Source organism: Pleurodeles waltl, chromosome 10 (genome assembly GCF_031143425.1).
Source record: "Pleurodeles waltl isolate 20211129_DDA chromosome 10, aPleWal1.hap1.20221129, whole genome shotgun sequence".
Classification (NCBI taxonomy): domain Eukaryota; kingdom Metazoa; phylum Chordata; class Amphibia; order Caudata; family Salamandridae; genus Pleurodeles; species Pleurodeles waltl.
In genome coordinates this window covers 320537934-320554189 of record NC_090449.1, presented here as the reverse complement: position 1 = coordinate 320554189, position 16256 = coordinate 320537934, and the positions used below count along the sequence as shown (strand labels likewise).

The 16256-nt window shown below is 45.1% G+C and overlaps 1 protein-coding gene across 2 annotated transcripts in view; it reads right to left on the bottom strand.

Annotated features, from left to right (window-relative positions):
* Nucleotides 1-16256, bottom strand: part of NTN3 (netrin 3) — a 194323-nt gene that overhangs the window by 5540 nt on the left and 172527 nt on the right. For both annotated transcript variants that reach the window (XM_069210506.1, XM_069210507.1), the window contains one exon: nt 428-502. In XM_069210506.1, coding sequence (XP_069066607.1) covers nt 428-502 — 75 coding nt within the window. The remainder of the gene's footprint in view (nt 1-427; nt 503-16256) is intronic.

Genomic DNA, 16256 nt, shown 5'->3' with positions numbered 1-16256 from the left:
GAGAGTAAATTGTTTGAGGAGAAAGCCCCAATTTTAAAGAACGAACGAGAGTGTGGTACCACAACATTGCCTTTTAAATGACAATTTCAGCTTGCACAAAATCACCATGATAAACAGATACAGAGTAGAAGAGGAACTCTATGTATGTCTTCCTTGAATATATTGTGTAAGTCGATAGCTTGCAGTACATACAGAAGTTATATAGCTCCCCAGGTGCAGGTTAATATATTGGATTTGATATTGTGCCATATACAAAAACAACCGAGCATAATATTTGCAGGGAAGAGAGCATAGGAAGATCGTAGAACAAAGACAAATTCCAATGCTCAACCCTGAGGTTCAATTTCCCTGTGGTTTCTCCCGCAAAGTCTGGATAGTGGTTGAGAACAAAAAGCAACAGCTTGCATTAAAAGCTACTCTTCCTCACCATAATCCTTCTTGCAGTATTTCTTCAGGTTGATTTTGTAGTTCCCCTTCGGCGGCTTACAATACGTTTCACAATCTAGGGAGACATAAGAAGCATGAAATTGTAAGAGAGAGACAAGTTATTCTGGAATAAGCTATTCTTGTAGGATAACGGGTGATGTTAATTGCTAAAAGGTGCTGCTATGGAAGCGCTTAGCTTTCTAGACTTACATATATGAGGGATCTTGAAAAAGGGACCATCCAGTGCTGCCCATTAGCCTGTCCTTGGACGGCTGCCACTGTTGACAAGATGGATTAGGCAAGATATGCCTGTCCCATCTACCAGTATTCCAGGGTGACATGAGTTTTCCAGTCACTGCTGTAGGCAAGTGTATAGAGGAAGCAACAGTTTGTGAGACCCCTGCCGAAAGCCGAGTGCCTGGCAAACACTTTAATGCCACGGATGACATCTCTATCAGGAGCAGTGATGGATAGATGATGGAGTGAAAGAAAGCCAGTGTGACCTTTTTTGTCTTTATTCACAATTAATTATAACACGTATAATGTCTTAAAACAGGATACTCCATGATGTAAGGGCCAAAGAGCTCCCACACATTTGAATGAAGCAATTTGTGTCTCAAACCCTCAAATCCCACATGTTAACAGTGTAGAGGTCCATGTCAAAAAGTACAATACACAAACGATTTCAACTTAGCAAGGTGGAATATGCAATAATATTTTGAATGACATACAAGATAAGTACCAAAAAAAACAGAAGAGTATTAGGAGGAAAAACAGAGAAGGACAGATTTGGCTTAGTGATCAGTCTTTGGGAAAGAATCCCTCAAAGGAGTGTATTTAGAGCGTTTAAAGCTGAAATCAAGCTTAGTGTGGATTTCTGAGATCACGGGGACAGTAGTGTAGGAAGTATCCTGTTAATTAGTGCTTCGTGGCTCTCAAAGGTAAGAAGCGGACTCAAAGTGCCCAGTTTCTGGAGCTGCTGACCTTGCAACACTTAATTTGGTTGATACGTTTACACCATACACAAATACTAGAAGGACCACTTCTGCAGTACTATTGAGCCTTTTGCTTAAGATGTTTTTTTTTATCTTACCCTAAAAACAAACTATGTTGAAAATTCAAAAATTATATCAAGGTTTTTTTTGCTGCAGTCCATCCTATCCCGGAAATACTATAATAGACAACCAACAAGTGATAGCAGCAACCCTGTGAATACTTAAGTATTACCTTCCTCAAAGTTCACTTAAAAGGTATTTAAATCCAGGATTTATCTTGGGAAAGGCCTAATATTTTCCTCAAACAGTCGAAATACCTAGAGGCACCTATTGAGTTTTTCTGGTAAGAAGTCGACACTAAGCGTATATTGTGTTTTATTTTCACCCTATGTATGGGGGACCACATCTGGCAACAGTGCTGTTGCCTGACATGCACACCTATTTTCAATCTATGGGCTAAATGACAGACCAAACCCTCCTGCATACCAACACGGGATTACATGCCATAAAATGTGATTTCTAAAGCGCATGTGTACCTGCAAGTTCTCACTGGACTCATTTCCAGAAGTAACGATGAGATGACCACATAATAAGTGAGAGGTCACTGACTGTGGTTAGGCTTTCTGGAATTGCGGGGTCTCTAATTTCTGAAGACTTTCGTCTTCAATAGTTCTCAACTGTTACTTCTAGAATGCAGGGGCTGAAGAATGTTCAGTGTCTCAACAGTTAGGGTTGGCGAACTTTGAATAGTAGGAAGGGTGGACTCCAAATCATAGAAATCTTGAAATACACTGGTATTTTAAACTAAATCCTTGGGACACTGTGAGCAAATAACCAGACAAAGATGCTCTCTGTCTTTCAGTCCATTCAAGAGACGGGATGCTGCGTTCCGCAGTCTCTGCAGATGGGAAATAAGATAAGGTGGCAAACCTAGGAATAACCCATTTGCATTATCAAAGTGGGTCACACCCGAGCAACCACTGTGTGGAAACACCTTCCTCAGTGGCCATGGAGGCTACTGTTTTCATTAAAGGGGGTCGGTCCTTCATGTCCTGATCATGCTTCACACTCTGCACAGCATCATGGTGTTTCTAAGTGATGAGCAGCAGGGGGCACGGCCAAGACTCCAGCGTCCAGCTCTACCCTTCGCTTCACAAAAGTTGTTATGGGTGCTGTGACGCTCATTTTAACATGATTGATCTACTGCAGTGCCTAAGCATGGTGTTGGGAGGCTATGGTTCTGGTGTGCTGTGGTAGACACCCTGGACACGCCGCACCTTCTTGTATTTCGTGATGCCGCACTGCTCGTGGCACAGTCATCTGTACACTGCAGAGACAAAGACTCCATCCCCTTCACACTCTGAATGGCTTTTGTAGATGCTCTTTTATTTTAAGGATTCGGTTTTGGGTTAAAATTCTATGGAACTGAGAAGATTCCAAACCCGCCTTCCAGGTCTGGAGTGCCACAGATTTCCATTCACGTCTTTTTTTTCCTGGACAACGGCACAGAAAAAGACCATCATTCTTGCTGTGTGTAGGCGTCCTTCCCGCCCTCTTCTGAAGGCCTGTATTGGCCTTTTGTGTGCAGGGTTTTGTTGTCTCCTTTTCTCTCCTTTCTTTTTTTCCCGAATTTGCGGCCCATCTTGGCAGCTAGACTCCCCTTCTGTTCGGACAGGGCAAGGGCCTTTGTGTGGAGAATGGAGGTTGGGAGTGATGCGGTGGGTAGAGGCCCTTCAAGAAAAGACACTGGTGCGCTGCCAGCTTTTCACAGACCGCCTGGGCTGTTCTCCCAGAGTGTGAGTGCGTGTCTGGGAGAGACAGGAGGCGTCTGTGTGCGAAAGAAGGCGTCTGCCCTGCTTTTATGTCACTGGGCAAAAAATGGTTAGCCATGGCTCATACATGTTAAACGTGGAAAAGAAAGGTATGTATACGATCGTTTTTTACCTCTTATTTGACCCGCGTGTGTATGCATGCATATATGTCTCAATGTATGGAAGTGTGTGTGTCTGTGTGTCTAGGTGAGACCATTGGTGCCGTGTGTGTATCTTGTCTGTATGTGTGTCTGATTATGTGGAGGTGAGACCATTGGTGCCCTGTATCCTTACCTCTGTGTGTAAGAGTATTTGTGTTTGTTTTTGTTTGTATGCAATAGAGTACTGTGTCTGCTTGCCTTCATAAGGCAGAAGGAGTTTTGCGACTGAGTGGGAGAGTGCCTCATCATCTGCTTATATGCAAGACAATATCTATGAATGTTTGTCTTTTAAACACTATGCATCTCTATATATAAGAGTGTCTAGGTATGTGTGTCTGAGCAAGACTGATGGTGTTTGCGGGTCTGAACAAGAGAAGGTGTCTGAAGAATCGCTTACCTGTGCATCTGAGTATTTGTGGGATGCTGGCTGAAAGTGCTTTTGTGAGACAGAATTCAAGTGCACCCGTCTGCGACTAAGAATTTGTATGAAGATGTATCTTCGCAAGACAATGCTTGCAAGCTCCTGGGTCAGACAGTGTATGTATACATACGTAGAGGCATGCGTCACTGTAAACATTGGAGAATCTAAGAACAAGTGTTTGTGTGCATGATTGTGCCTGTACATGTGTGTCGCATGCCAGGATGGCAGTTCTTTTGTTTCAAGTCCATGTGCTTTCCGAGGTTAAGTATGGTTCTGGTCCAGTGTTAACCACAGTGACACTGCTTTCTTCCATCCCTGCTGGACCTCAGCCTGGGCTGTCCATCATTTCTGTGGACAGTAGAGGGTGGGGTGCCGAAAGAAAATATTTCAGGATAGCAGTTCTGCTCATTTAATCATCCTATCAGCGTGTGTGCAACAATCCCACCACTGTAGTATGGAGGTCGTATGGCGCCATACTTCCTTGTCTGCTTGTGCACCAGTGAGTGATCTAGCTTTCTTAATTTCCTAAAGCCTGTGAAAAGAGCCTTGTGGCAGGCTGGCATTAACAACTTGAATACTGCTCAAATTTTAAAGATTTCCTGAAGTAGCTGATGAGGGCATTCACTGGGTGCAAAAGATGGAAAGAGATACTTCTCTCGGTTCTTGATGAGTTCAGGTGGCAATGTCATGTCGAGAAGGCCGCCTGTGAATGCTAGAAGGTTCTGAAGGGATGCCATACGTCAGCCAAGCTGGATGTGCCTTTTGACAAGAGCTGAGCCATAGCATTTGAAATCCGTGGCACTAGCTTCTGTCGCAGCCTAGCACAGCCGCTTCCGCTAGGCCGTCTTGGTCCCAAGAGGGGAGGTTGCCGACCGCCCGGCATGAAAGCTTTAATTCAGCTTTGGACACAAGGAGATTAGGGACAGACGGGCACATGATTGCTTCACCCAGAATGTATTGAGCAATGCGTTCTAGCCACTTCCAGCTCGGTCAAGCAGAATAAAGTCAGTGCTGGAACTGCTGTGTGCCAAGTGAGCCTGGGCCAGCCTGTCCCTAGATCTCCTACGACCCTCTGCCCTGGTGGCCCACGACTAAAAGAGCGCACAGGAGCATCAGAGTAAAGAGTGCACAAGAATGCGTGGAAAACACCAAATACAACTTCTACAGACCATCTTGACGCTTGTCAGTGAGAACAATGAGGATCTGAACACTATAATGACTGCCAGACTCAGAGTTTATACTAGTAGCACAAAAGCACTATCCAAACTCTCATAACATAATGCCAAACAACTGGTCTGTCACTAACTGTCTGCCAGCACTACAGAGGCGTTGACTTCACTGTCAATGCACGTCAAAAGAATTGTGCTGATGAGCCCCAAACAGGACTCTTGTGACATCACTGAGACCGGCTCTTTCTTGCTGACAAGCACTTTGAAGCACTAGTGCCTTTACGACAATGCTATTATTAGGAACGTTTGCTTGGAATTCCCGAAGCAAAAAGTCAGTGTGTGGTTGAGATTTTAACACCCACAATTTCGATAGGTGTTTATTTAGCTCTTGGGGTGAAACGTCCTGGTAAATGGGACGTTGAAAATATTGAGGCATGCTTATTTTCCCATTCTGTTAAAAGCCACCTGGTTGAAGTTTTGATTTCTATAACTGGGAGCTGATTTGTGTAGTCAAGCCGAACAGACTTGTCTCAAGTTGTGTCCTGGCGCACATGCAAGTACATCTGTGTTGTACCTGGCCCTTTTTACAGGGTCACCCCCAAACGTTTTGCCTTCCTCCTCATATTTTTCTGACCCTCTTTTTTTGGCTTTAGGAAACTGATCACTTTATCACTGCTGACCAGCACTAAAGTGCATGTGCTCTAACTTCTAAATGTGGTATGATTTGCCTACCCCTGATTGGCACCTTTAATTTACCAGTAAGTCCCTTGTACAGTGGTATCCCTTATACCCAGGGCCTGTAAATTAAATGCTTCTAGTAGGCCAGCAGCGCAGCTTGCGTCACCCACAGAAGTAGCCTTTCAAACTTATCTCAGGCATGTCACGCCTACATGCGCAGGTTACTGCCACAGGGACATTGCATCTAAATTCACTTGCCAGGCCTGGAATTCCCCTTTTTACTACTCCTAAGTCACCCCTAAAGTAGGCCCTAGATAGCCCTATAGGCAGGGTACTGTGGATGTAAAAGGTAGGACATATGACTTTATGTACTACATGCAGTAGTAGTGACAAACAGCCTATTTAGTTTCTCAATACTGTGAGTGCTGCTTCTCTCATAGGATTGTATGGGAAATGCCCTAATAAATGCCTCAGTGGTATTGTCTGATCTATGAGGGGTGGCATGGGCATGTTTGGTATGGTTTGAATGGTAGTGAGAAATCCTGCTTACTGGTGTAGGTGGATTTTTGTTACCATTGTAGAACTGCCACTTTTAGAAAGTGGACAATTCTCTGTGCTTATAAATGGTAGTTTGCAGTTTGATTTCATTCTACGTCTATGGCAGAGCGACTGCTGAGCTTTGTGCATACTTCGCTGACAGCCTGTACACAGGGAAGGTGGAGGTGTAACAAGAGTACATCTGCAAACTGAATGGTGTCCTGGGCGGGAAGAGGTAGAGGCGGGGCACACCGGCATCTGTAAAGGTTGTGCCCTGGCCTCACACAAAGGGCTTTACTCCCTACTGATGTCTTGAGCCAGTGCTGGGGGTGAAAGGGGACATTCCTGGAACCGTTAGTACTGGTTGGAAACTCTTCTACCCCTTTTGTGGAAGCTGCGCAAAATGAGTATAAGTACAGGGGCTGTCCCCTACACTTTTAGACATTAATGGACTAATGGACTGGGCACTGGATGCTGCTGGAAAGACCCGCCAGAACCAGCCTTGGGCCTGCTCTGCTGCTGTTGTGCTAACCTGTGACCTGGTAGGTCACAGATGGACTGTCACAGTCTTTGGGCCCTTGTGCTGGCCTGCTTGCTGGGGCCTTGCAGCCCTGTGTCCCCACTGCTGTCTTCAGGGCCTGGGTTGTGGTTCTAGGAGGCTGGCTTGGTTTGTAGTGGTACCTTGGGTACTTACACCTTATAGCAGTTCCAGTTATCCCTTATGAGTGAAATGTAGGCAGTGTTCTAGTAGCTTAGGCTGTCTAGATGTAGCTGTAGCAGAGAAGCTCAGGCTGGACTAGGAGTCATGCAAAGCTATAGTTACACAGTACTTATACACAATAAAAGACAATACTCAGTGTTACCAAAATAAAGGTACTTTATTTTAGTGACACAAGGCCAAAAATATCTTAGAGACAATACTCCTTCTGGAGGTAAGCATTATACACAATAGATACACTAAAGACCAAAATCAGGTAAGTGAGTAGTCACAGAATAGTGCAAACTGTAGAAAATACAATAGAATGCAATAGGCCTGGGGGCAACACAAACCATATACTAAGAAAGTGGAATGCGAATCACGAATTCCCTCCTAGGCAAGTGTAGTGTGTAGAGGGGTGCTGGGAGTGTAGGCAAACACCAAAGGTAAGTAAAGTACCCCACCCCAGTGTTGTGTAGCCATTTTAGTTATAGCTCCATGCACTTTAGTTTAACACACTAGGCCGCTGTGCACTGTGACCTAGATATATTTTATTCGGCTTTGCATTGTTATTTTTACAATAACCAGTTTTACAGTCTTGTTTTATTTTCATCTATCTAACTGTTTTTGCCTAGCCCAGCACTGTGTTCTCAAACAAGACATTCTTGATCACTTTGTGCTTCAGTCAAGGCTACAGTCTGGTACATTGTCGGAGAACGTGGTAGAAGTTTTAGTCTCCAACATTCGTAGAAAATACACATCCTTACGTAGGGACATTTTCTTAGAACATCAGCTGTGTTATTATAAAAACACTTCCTAGTCCCATTCCACGTTAAGAGGGAGATTCCAGCCAGGGAATCACGACTGTATGCCGATTGCTTCGCTGCAGATGCTAACGCAGACTACAGGCCTTTGCTCAGGTATGAGGGTTGATGTCCTCCCGGGGGAACCTGAAAGGCAGAATTAGAGCTTAACCTGCTGAGCTCAGATGATGGCTTAGATAGGAAATAGTCCATAAATCCTAGTGGCAATATGATTGCGTTATTCTTATGCTTCACTCTCCTCGTCACCATTTTAATATTGTCATGTTGTGTCGTCCTGGTTATTGCAGCTCACCCTCTGCTATCTAAAATGCAGTCATTTTATTAAACCAGTCATTAAAACTTATACTGCTTCTTATTGTCATTGTCATTTATATATGAGACCGAATTGTGAATGAGAGAACCGGATGCGACCTGATTGACCACGACTTCCTTGAGAACCCTAACATGTAATGCGCTCGGCTGCCCAATCATCCCTATCTTCTGGCAGAGATAAGGCACTGCTAGTTAGCTGGAGCAAAACCCGGATTTAGAGCGACAGGTGTCACCCACAGTGGGTCAGACTCAGTCTCCCACACCGTGGACGATCTTGCTGCTCAAAATCCAGTAGTCTCATTAGAATAATGAGAGCCTACGTGACACCAGAGTCCAACGAAAGTAGGAGTAAAGTACTGCAAGTTTCCTCAGGACACACTACAAGTCATGGTAAGAGAGAGATATTGCAAGAACCAAGCAAGACTGCAATCAACAAATGGTGGATTCCGGGACCTGAAGACCTGTGAAGAGAGGAGACTTATTCCTGAAGTCACAGAAGATTCCAGGAAGGACAGGAGCCCCTGCCAGCCTAGAAGATGGTGTGAAAGTGGATTCTCCAGTTAGAAGAAGTCTGCAGAAGAGCACCAAAGAAGATGGCTGCGGGTTCCGGCATGGTGCAGATGTCCCATGTCGAGATGTTGGATGCAGGCTGTTTGCATCGCTGGATTTGTCCAACAAGCCCTGGTTCAAGCAAGGTCGTGGTTTGTGTTAAAATAGTGCTGCCTGGACCCAGGAGGGACCTGGGGGCCTCAACTCAGACTGAGGAGGCAGAGTGACCTCCCAACAATGGAGAGAGCCCACAGAAGTTCCTTGCTACATGTACGCCCCCTTATTTGTTCTAATAAATTCTTTTTCTCCCCCCTGTATTAGGGGAGGCTTATCTATCTGCACTCTGCATGATGTTTAGGGATCCTAGGCCCTGAAGAATGTCCCCAGACCTTCCATGGCTCGTAGTAGTGGGCAGAAACATGTCGGCCGTTTTTTAGATAGGCGACCCAGTGAGTCCTCATTCTCACCGAGGTGTCCCGTCCTTGTTTTTAATACACCAGCAGACACCACTATTAAAAGTATAGATCACACACAGGTAACTGCCTAGGTGTTTTTATATTCCCGTAGCTTAGCTGGATCCCACTATCTCCAGATTAAAAATATATTTACGCATTCCCTCCCGTTCTTTTAACGGTGAGGTCGAGTCCGCCCAGGTGGCACTGTCCTACCTGGGTGGGGCTAGGTGGTCAAATGATGAAGCAGGACACTATATAGTGTGTGAGATCACCTAGTCCGTAAAGGAAATACCCCTTTCCCTCACTCACCCTACACAGCACCCACACCGCCCGTTCTTTACACCCAGCGAGATCTAGGAGCCCACGGATAATCTCTCGTGACTGTAGCTCCGAATCATTGGTGAACCCCATACTTTTCTGTGTTGACTTGATTCCACTTCATACCTCTTTCAACCACCACCACCTGACTCTCCCTGTGTCTTAATCTTGCTCTTTTAAGTTTTTCTTCCCTGCTTTCTCCCTTTAGCACTGCTTTTCCATCTTTCTTTTCCTCCTTGTTTGGTTTCACTCCCTTGCTCTAGGTGAAAGTCTGATGAGGAAAAATAAGTGCTTGACTCCAAAACTAAGTGCTGGTGAAGCCCTATCTGCAACCACCAGCTTAAATTAAGCACTGGCTGGGTGGGCACATTCAACATGGTAACCGCACGGCAAACCTTCAATACCTTCACTGGAGACAACATGGCAGCAGCTCCTCTGAAATCACAGAAATCTCCGCTTGTCTGGTAGAAATATCTAGTTATGGCAAGCTTGAGTCTCCCAGAACAGAAGAACACCTCCTTCCACTGTATAAGTAAGGACCTGAGAATTACTTTCAAGGGAACATTGCTAGACTTTCGGTAACTCCATAACCTTGCTTCTGCCCATGTAGCAAATAGAGAACACTTCACTATTCATCAATAGTTGCAGGTAAGGAAAGCGAAAGGTCTTCTTCCCATCTGCTAGTTTAGAATCAGTTTATGAAGGTGGGGCCTTTTTCAATTCAGTGTCCATTTATCCAAAATTCACTTGGAATAGGCCTTTGACCAATATCTTCTGTCAATGTCTTAGAACATCTGTGAAGACTTACCTTATTTAGACCTAAGTGTTTGAGTCCAACGTCGAGAGACCCCCTGTGATAGGTGCATTACAGGTCCTGTTACCTAATCATAACACTTCAGAATGCAGGATATTTCAGATAGGAACCGAGAATGTGTGTCATTTTTGTTGCATCCTAATTCTTGAAAACGTGTGACATCCTTAGTACATGATACTGCATTGCACAGTATATTAGTGCAGTATAATCCTGTTATACGAGGCGTGTGTGGTATGACCCACTGCTGGGCGCTTTAGCACTTGATATCTGGCTGTCATTAATGCACACACGACTTCTGCGTGCCCCCAGGACCATTTCTGGGCACTCCGACTAATAGGCCGCACTTAGTGTTGGTCACTCACGAGCCACATTTTTTATAAAAATTGGTTTTTGTTTCCAGATTTCAATGTCCTTTACTAGGCCTCTGTTGCTTTGGAGGTTGATAGCTTCTGTTTGAGAGCGAGCTGGGAGGCAGCACGGATGGATTTCCCACAAAACTCTCTGCCAGAAAATTAGAGCAAACAAATCCTTTTAGATCCGCGCCCTCATGTCTCCTATCCTAAAGGAAAACAGGAGGCCTGCGCCGAGGCACTTCCAGCACCATGAGAGGAAACTGTCCCCAAAGCCTGTGAGAGGAATGGTGCAAGAGCAGAGCCTGTCAGAAAAATGGCCTTGTCCTGTGTGGGAGGAATGATGTAAGAGAAGAGTCTCTGGCAAAGCCAATAGGTCTCACCTTTTGGACTTTTTGGCTTAACCAATGTTTCTTTTGCTATGCGGCACAGTATACCGAAGCTATGCCGGGTAGCTAAAAAATAACAAACAAAAAATATTTGAGAAGGATGTCTGCATTATAATGTAGTGCGCACATTGCACGTGTGCCCCCATAAAATTACACTGCCGCTTTTTTTAATCTGTTTAGTTAACGATCCGAGCTGGATCGTTAACTGAAAAGAAAAAAAATGCATAAGAGTTCTTGTTTTTTTTAAAGCTGGTCGTGTGAAGCAACACAAGTGTGTGTGGAGGGCAGAAGCAACACACGGCGGCTGGGGGGAATCAAACGGGTAAAAGAGCGTAATGTGATGCAGGCGGGTGAAAATGAAACCGGAGGGAGTGGGGGAGAAGCACAAGAGCGAGCGGTAGAACCACTAAGTTTTGCAGGGGGAGAAGCACACAAGACAAATGGTGGGAAACACATGCATTCTCGTGAAGTGTTTAAACAAAAAGAAAAAAGTAGCACATGAAAATGCAAGCAGTGGAAGGTCATAGTAATGCGTCCATGGTCCTGGAGCAGGACAAACATAAAAAGAGTAAGGATAGCCCACACACAGCTAATGATGACGAAGCAAGCAAATGAGAGTGACAATGATGCCACTAACTAGTGATAACCAATTGATTGGGTCTCAGTCCACTGTAAGATAGCAATAGGTCTTACAATAGAAAGCTCAAGCACTGTCTTAAGTGAGACCTAAAAAGGCCTGTGTAAGTGAGGGGAATGGGGGAAAAGAAGTGTCCCTCAGCAAAAATAATTTGTCCTGTTTTAGAGGGTAGAAATGGTGCAATTGTAGAGCCAGGCAATAAAAAAACTTTGATCTCTGTGCGTTTGTGTTAGTGCGTGGAATAGTGAAAGAGCACTCTCTGTCAGGAAAAAGATCTTGTCCAATGCAACAGCGAGCATGGATGTCCTAAAACAGAGGCCATCACATGTGTGGGAGGAGCGGTGCAGGAGTGCTGCCTAATAAAGAAATGATGGACTAGATTAAAGAAAACTGCTTGCTGCTAAACACAGACAAGACGGAAGTTCTGATCTTCGGCAAGGGCAGCAAAACATGGAATGACTCCTGGTGGCCTTCAGAACTAGAACTCACACCCACTCAGTTCGAACAAGCCACAAACCTCATCACTGACAACAGGCTCACCATGGAATCATAGGTTAACACTATCAACACCGCCTACTTCTTCACTCTCTGCATGCTACGTTAGATCTTAAAGTGGCTACCCCTCACATGTGATGCAACGTGTCACAGGCCCTCATCACCAGTCGACTAGACAACGGCAAAGCCCTCTATGTAGGAATCTCCTTGCAACTCCTGAAAGGACTTTAGACCATGCAGAATGCTGAAGTCAGATTCATCTTCACCCTTCCCTGAAGATCCTGCATCACACCACACCTCAGGCAATTCCACTGGCTTCCTGTGCAGAAGAGGTGCGTATTCAAGCTGCTGACTCATGCACACAAAGCTCCACACAACCAAAGACCCGTCTACATTACCCACCACATAAATTTCCACCGTCAAGAAGACTACGCTTCACCTTCCTGTCGCTTGCCCACACTCCACGCATCCACCAAAGCAGAAGTGGAGGATGTGCCTTCTCCCACATAGCAGCAAAAACCTGGAACAGCCTCGACAACACGCATCTCCGGACCATCACCTCTCATCCAGAATTCCATACAGCCCTCAAGACTTGGCTTTTCGAATGAGCCACTGAGACCTGCAAGTGCCTGGATACCCTTGAGGGTGATTGGTCATGTTTTACACATCATGTTTGATTGATTGAATTGTGTGTGTTTGTGCGAATGGAATAGTGCAGTATATTGGATGGTCTGCTGGGTTATGCGTGGCACAGTGCAAGAGAGCAGGCAAGATCAGAAACCATCTCGTGTGGGGGCAATGGTGCAGATGCAGTACCGGACTAGAACAAGGCAATGTTGTTTGTGTGTTCTGTGTGAGTGCAGGAAATGTTGCAAGATACAGCAAGAAGCTGCTGTTTATCTTCAGCACATTGAAGGACTGTGCCAGTTGTCCCAAAACGGAGACCATCCATGTGCGTTTGGGGATGGTGCATGAGCCCTGCCTGGCTATAAAAAGACATTGCGTCTTTGTGTTTATAGAAACTTATACAAGACAGTGATGAACCACTGCGTGTGCTTGGCATAGTGCAACAGAGCTGGTGGTACAGTGGAAATGACCATCTTGTGTGTGCATTTATACAATGGAACCTGAAGTGTACTACCTTTATTTAATAAAAAAACAAGGTACCACTTTCTGTGTGTGTGAGAGGAATAGAGCAAAAACGAGCCCAGCTCTTGAGAGGGGGGAATGGTTCATGAAACAGTGATCAGTATCAGTGTCCAGAAACAGGCCATTTTGCGAGTGTGCATGAGATTGGTGCAAAAGTGCATCTTTTCCGGAAACAGGAACCAAGCCCTTTGCCCAGGGGAATTAGTACAAGAGCACAATGAGGCCGTTTCTGGTCTGTGTGGAGAGCGAATGAAGATTACTGGTGACCCAAAGAGAAAACATCTCATTGCTTGCAATGGTGTAGGAGTGCTGGCTTTCTAAACGCAGAGTATGTGTGGTGCTATGTAAGGGCACTGGCACTCGGATGCCCTTTTGAAAGACGAAAGTGAATAATAATAAGGAAGAAAATTGTATTTAAAAAATGCAGACAGACAGGAAAAATGTAAAAAGCCACAGAAATGTGGTGTAAAATGTCGAACACAGGAAATGTGGCCTCCACCCAGGAGAGAGGGGGGCAGCACTGAGAGGGGAGCTCTCTAATGAAATAGAAGGCAAAGCAGGATAAAACAGAGCAGTATTTTTTAAAAAACAATCCAGCAACCACAGAAAGAAGATTGTACTGCAGTGCCGAGCTGGTGCCTGCATTAAGTGCCAGGCACTGTCATGCCAAAAGCTTAAGCTCTGGGTGTGACAGGGTCTAGTTTTTAATGCAGGCCCCATCCCGGCACTGCTACCTTGTTATCCTCAACACCGTTGTCTTTTTTGCCACTACCTTGCCAGTAGTTTAATTCCTCAAAAAATACCATCACCTTCATCATGCCAAATTACCCTACTACTAACGTTCTCACTAACCCTTCATTTAACCATTTCATTTACATTTAACTTAAACCTAACCTTTCCCTCACCCTAACACTGAACCCATTTTTTTACTTTATCCCTCCATAACTCAACCCATCTCTTCTTGTCACTTCCACCGAACCCATGCATTAACCCTATCCCTTACCCCTACTCTAACACAAAACCTAAACCTATCTAGTAACCTAATCGTTCCTTTAACCTACCATAACAACTCTAAACCTATCCCTTCTTGTTACCTGTGCCATGGGCCTAACCTTATACTTACCCTTCAACTCCCTTGATAAGATACACTTATAAGCCCAGGTTAAGTTCGAAAGCCAAGTAACTGCCCCGACAGTGCCTGCTACAATACTCAGCCAGCAGCAGGACCGAAGGTGATTCTAGAAGCACGGGCCACTGCTGTGCCCAGGACGTGTTGTGGCCATGTGGAACACCCCACTAAGATCCTAGCCACGGTTTTCTGAATGGAGTAACCACTGAAATCCCAGGACCTGCTACATGGCCCAGCACCTGCATTGCAGAGGGCTAGCTCTATCAAACCCCAGGAAAAAATAGAAGCAAAAAACAGAAATGTGATGGGTGGAATTATAAAATGAGCTTCTGCCAGTGGTCATTACTCAGGGCCACATCCTAGTGCATGATTTCGACCCATTATATCACTCCAGACATAGACAAACCATATGCTGGCCAGGATTGACTCTGTTCCAAACAAAACAAACACGCCCAAATTGTAAACCCAGGTTTCCTGTAGATGAGAACTCATTTAACAGAGACTAGCTTTTAGCTTTTTGGGTATTGCCAGCAAGGTGCAGCTTGAGGCGATGGCGCAGTAAGCTTCAAGCTACAAGGGTCAGCCACTCCTCGCCTCTGGCCTGCTGAAAAATCCTGCTACTGCATGGATTTGAGGAAATCTTAGCCACAACTGGGGACAACGGCCTTGTACAAAGAACAGCGACTACCAGACTCAGCGGCAGCTGAAATAACCGGCCTATTGTATTGTCAGAGTGTGCTAGCAGGCCAATATTACACTGTCCAAGCTCAATCCTTTTGAAGGTAAATCCCTCCTTGTCAAAGGATTTCTAGAAGATTCAGTCAGGCACAGCTGGTTTTAAGCAGTTTGGTGTGAAATGGCTGGAGGCCACCTACATTAAAAGTGAAAATGCAGATCTTGTCCAATCTAATTAACCAACCCAGAAAAGAGTTTCCGTCATTGCCAACCTGCTGCCAGACAGGAATGGGGCAGGGACCCACTGCTAGGGACAGTACAAATCTGCAGCGCAATCTCAGAGGGGAAAAAAGCAGATGTCGTTAACTTAGACTTCTACCATTTTCAGAATTGCCCAAAAAGTTTGGAAATTGTAACATTTGGCATATATTTTCTGTCTTTATATTAAATTTCAGGAAGATGTAAAGCCTACAAATGCAACAGGAAGGAAAAGGAATGATTGGAGCCAAGTAAGTCAGACCACAGGAGCAGTCAACTTAAATGAACAACAGAGCATGAACAGACAGAGGAACTTATTTATTAATAAGGCGGCATGAGTGAGTTGCAGAATGGGATGCGTGGTGGGCATCTTCACTGTGAATCCTGCTAGAATCACTCAGTCACCCTGTGGAAGTTTAATTCTACTATGAAAAACACTAATACAGTACACTTTGGAACTTTTTAGAGCGGTCCATAGCCACCGGTTGTAACTGAATGTGTCAAGCACTTGGGTGTTCTTGGGGGAACAGCATCAGCAGCGGGTTCTTGGATCAAGGTGAAAGAGAGTTGAAAGACCCTGGCATCAAAACTTAGGCTGACGAGATGTGTGAGGTAGGGATAAAGAGACTACATCTAGACACACAAAGGAGATGCGAGGAGTCGGGCAAAGAACCTTAAATTTTTAATTTGCTTGGTTTCTAAACCTAAAGCAATGCTGGAAATAAGTATTCTCCTAGGTCATTGTGGAGAAGGAGAAAGACATGCGGGAAGTGTGTGTGGGTAAATATCCACGTGTCTTGCATACACCCCTACAGTGCACCCTGCTGGGGAAGCCTAGCACTGCACTAACTGTGTACTCTGAAACAGTTCTACTCCCTGTAGCATTCTGCCTTCTACTGCTGGGGGGCTCAGACTGCTGCAATAATGTGCTTTCAAACAGCCAAACTGCTTGCACCATTCCCTGTAGCACCATCTGCAGGGGGTTGGGTGAGGGGGTGGCACTGCAG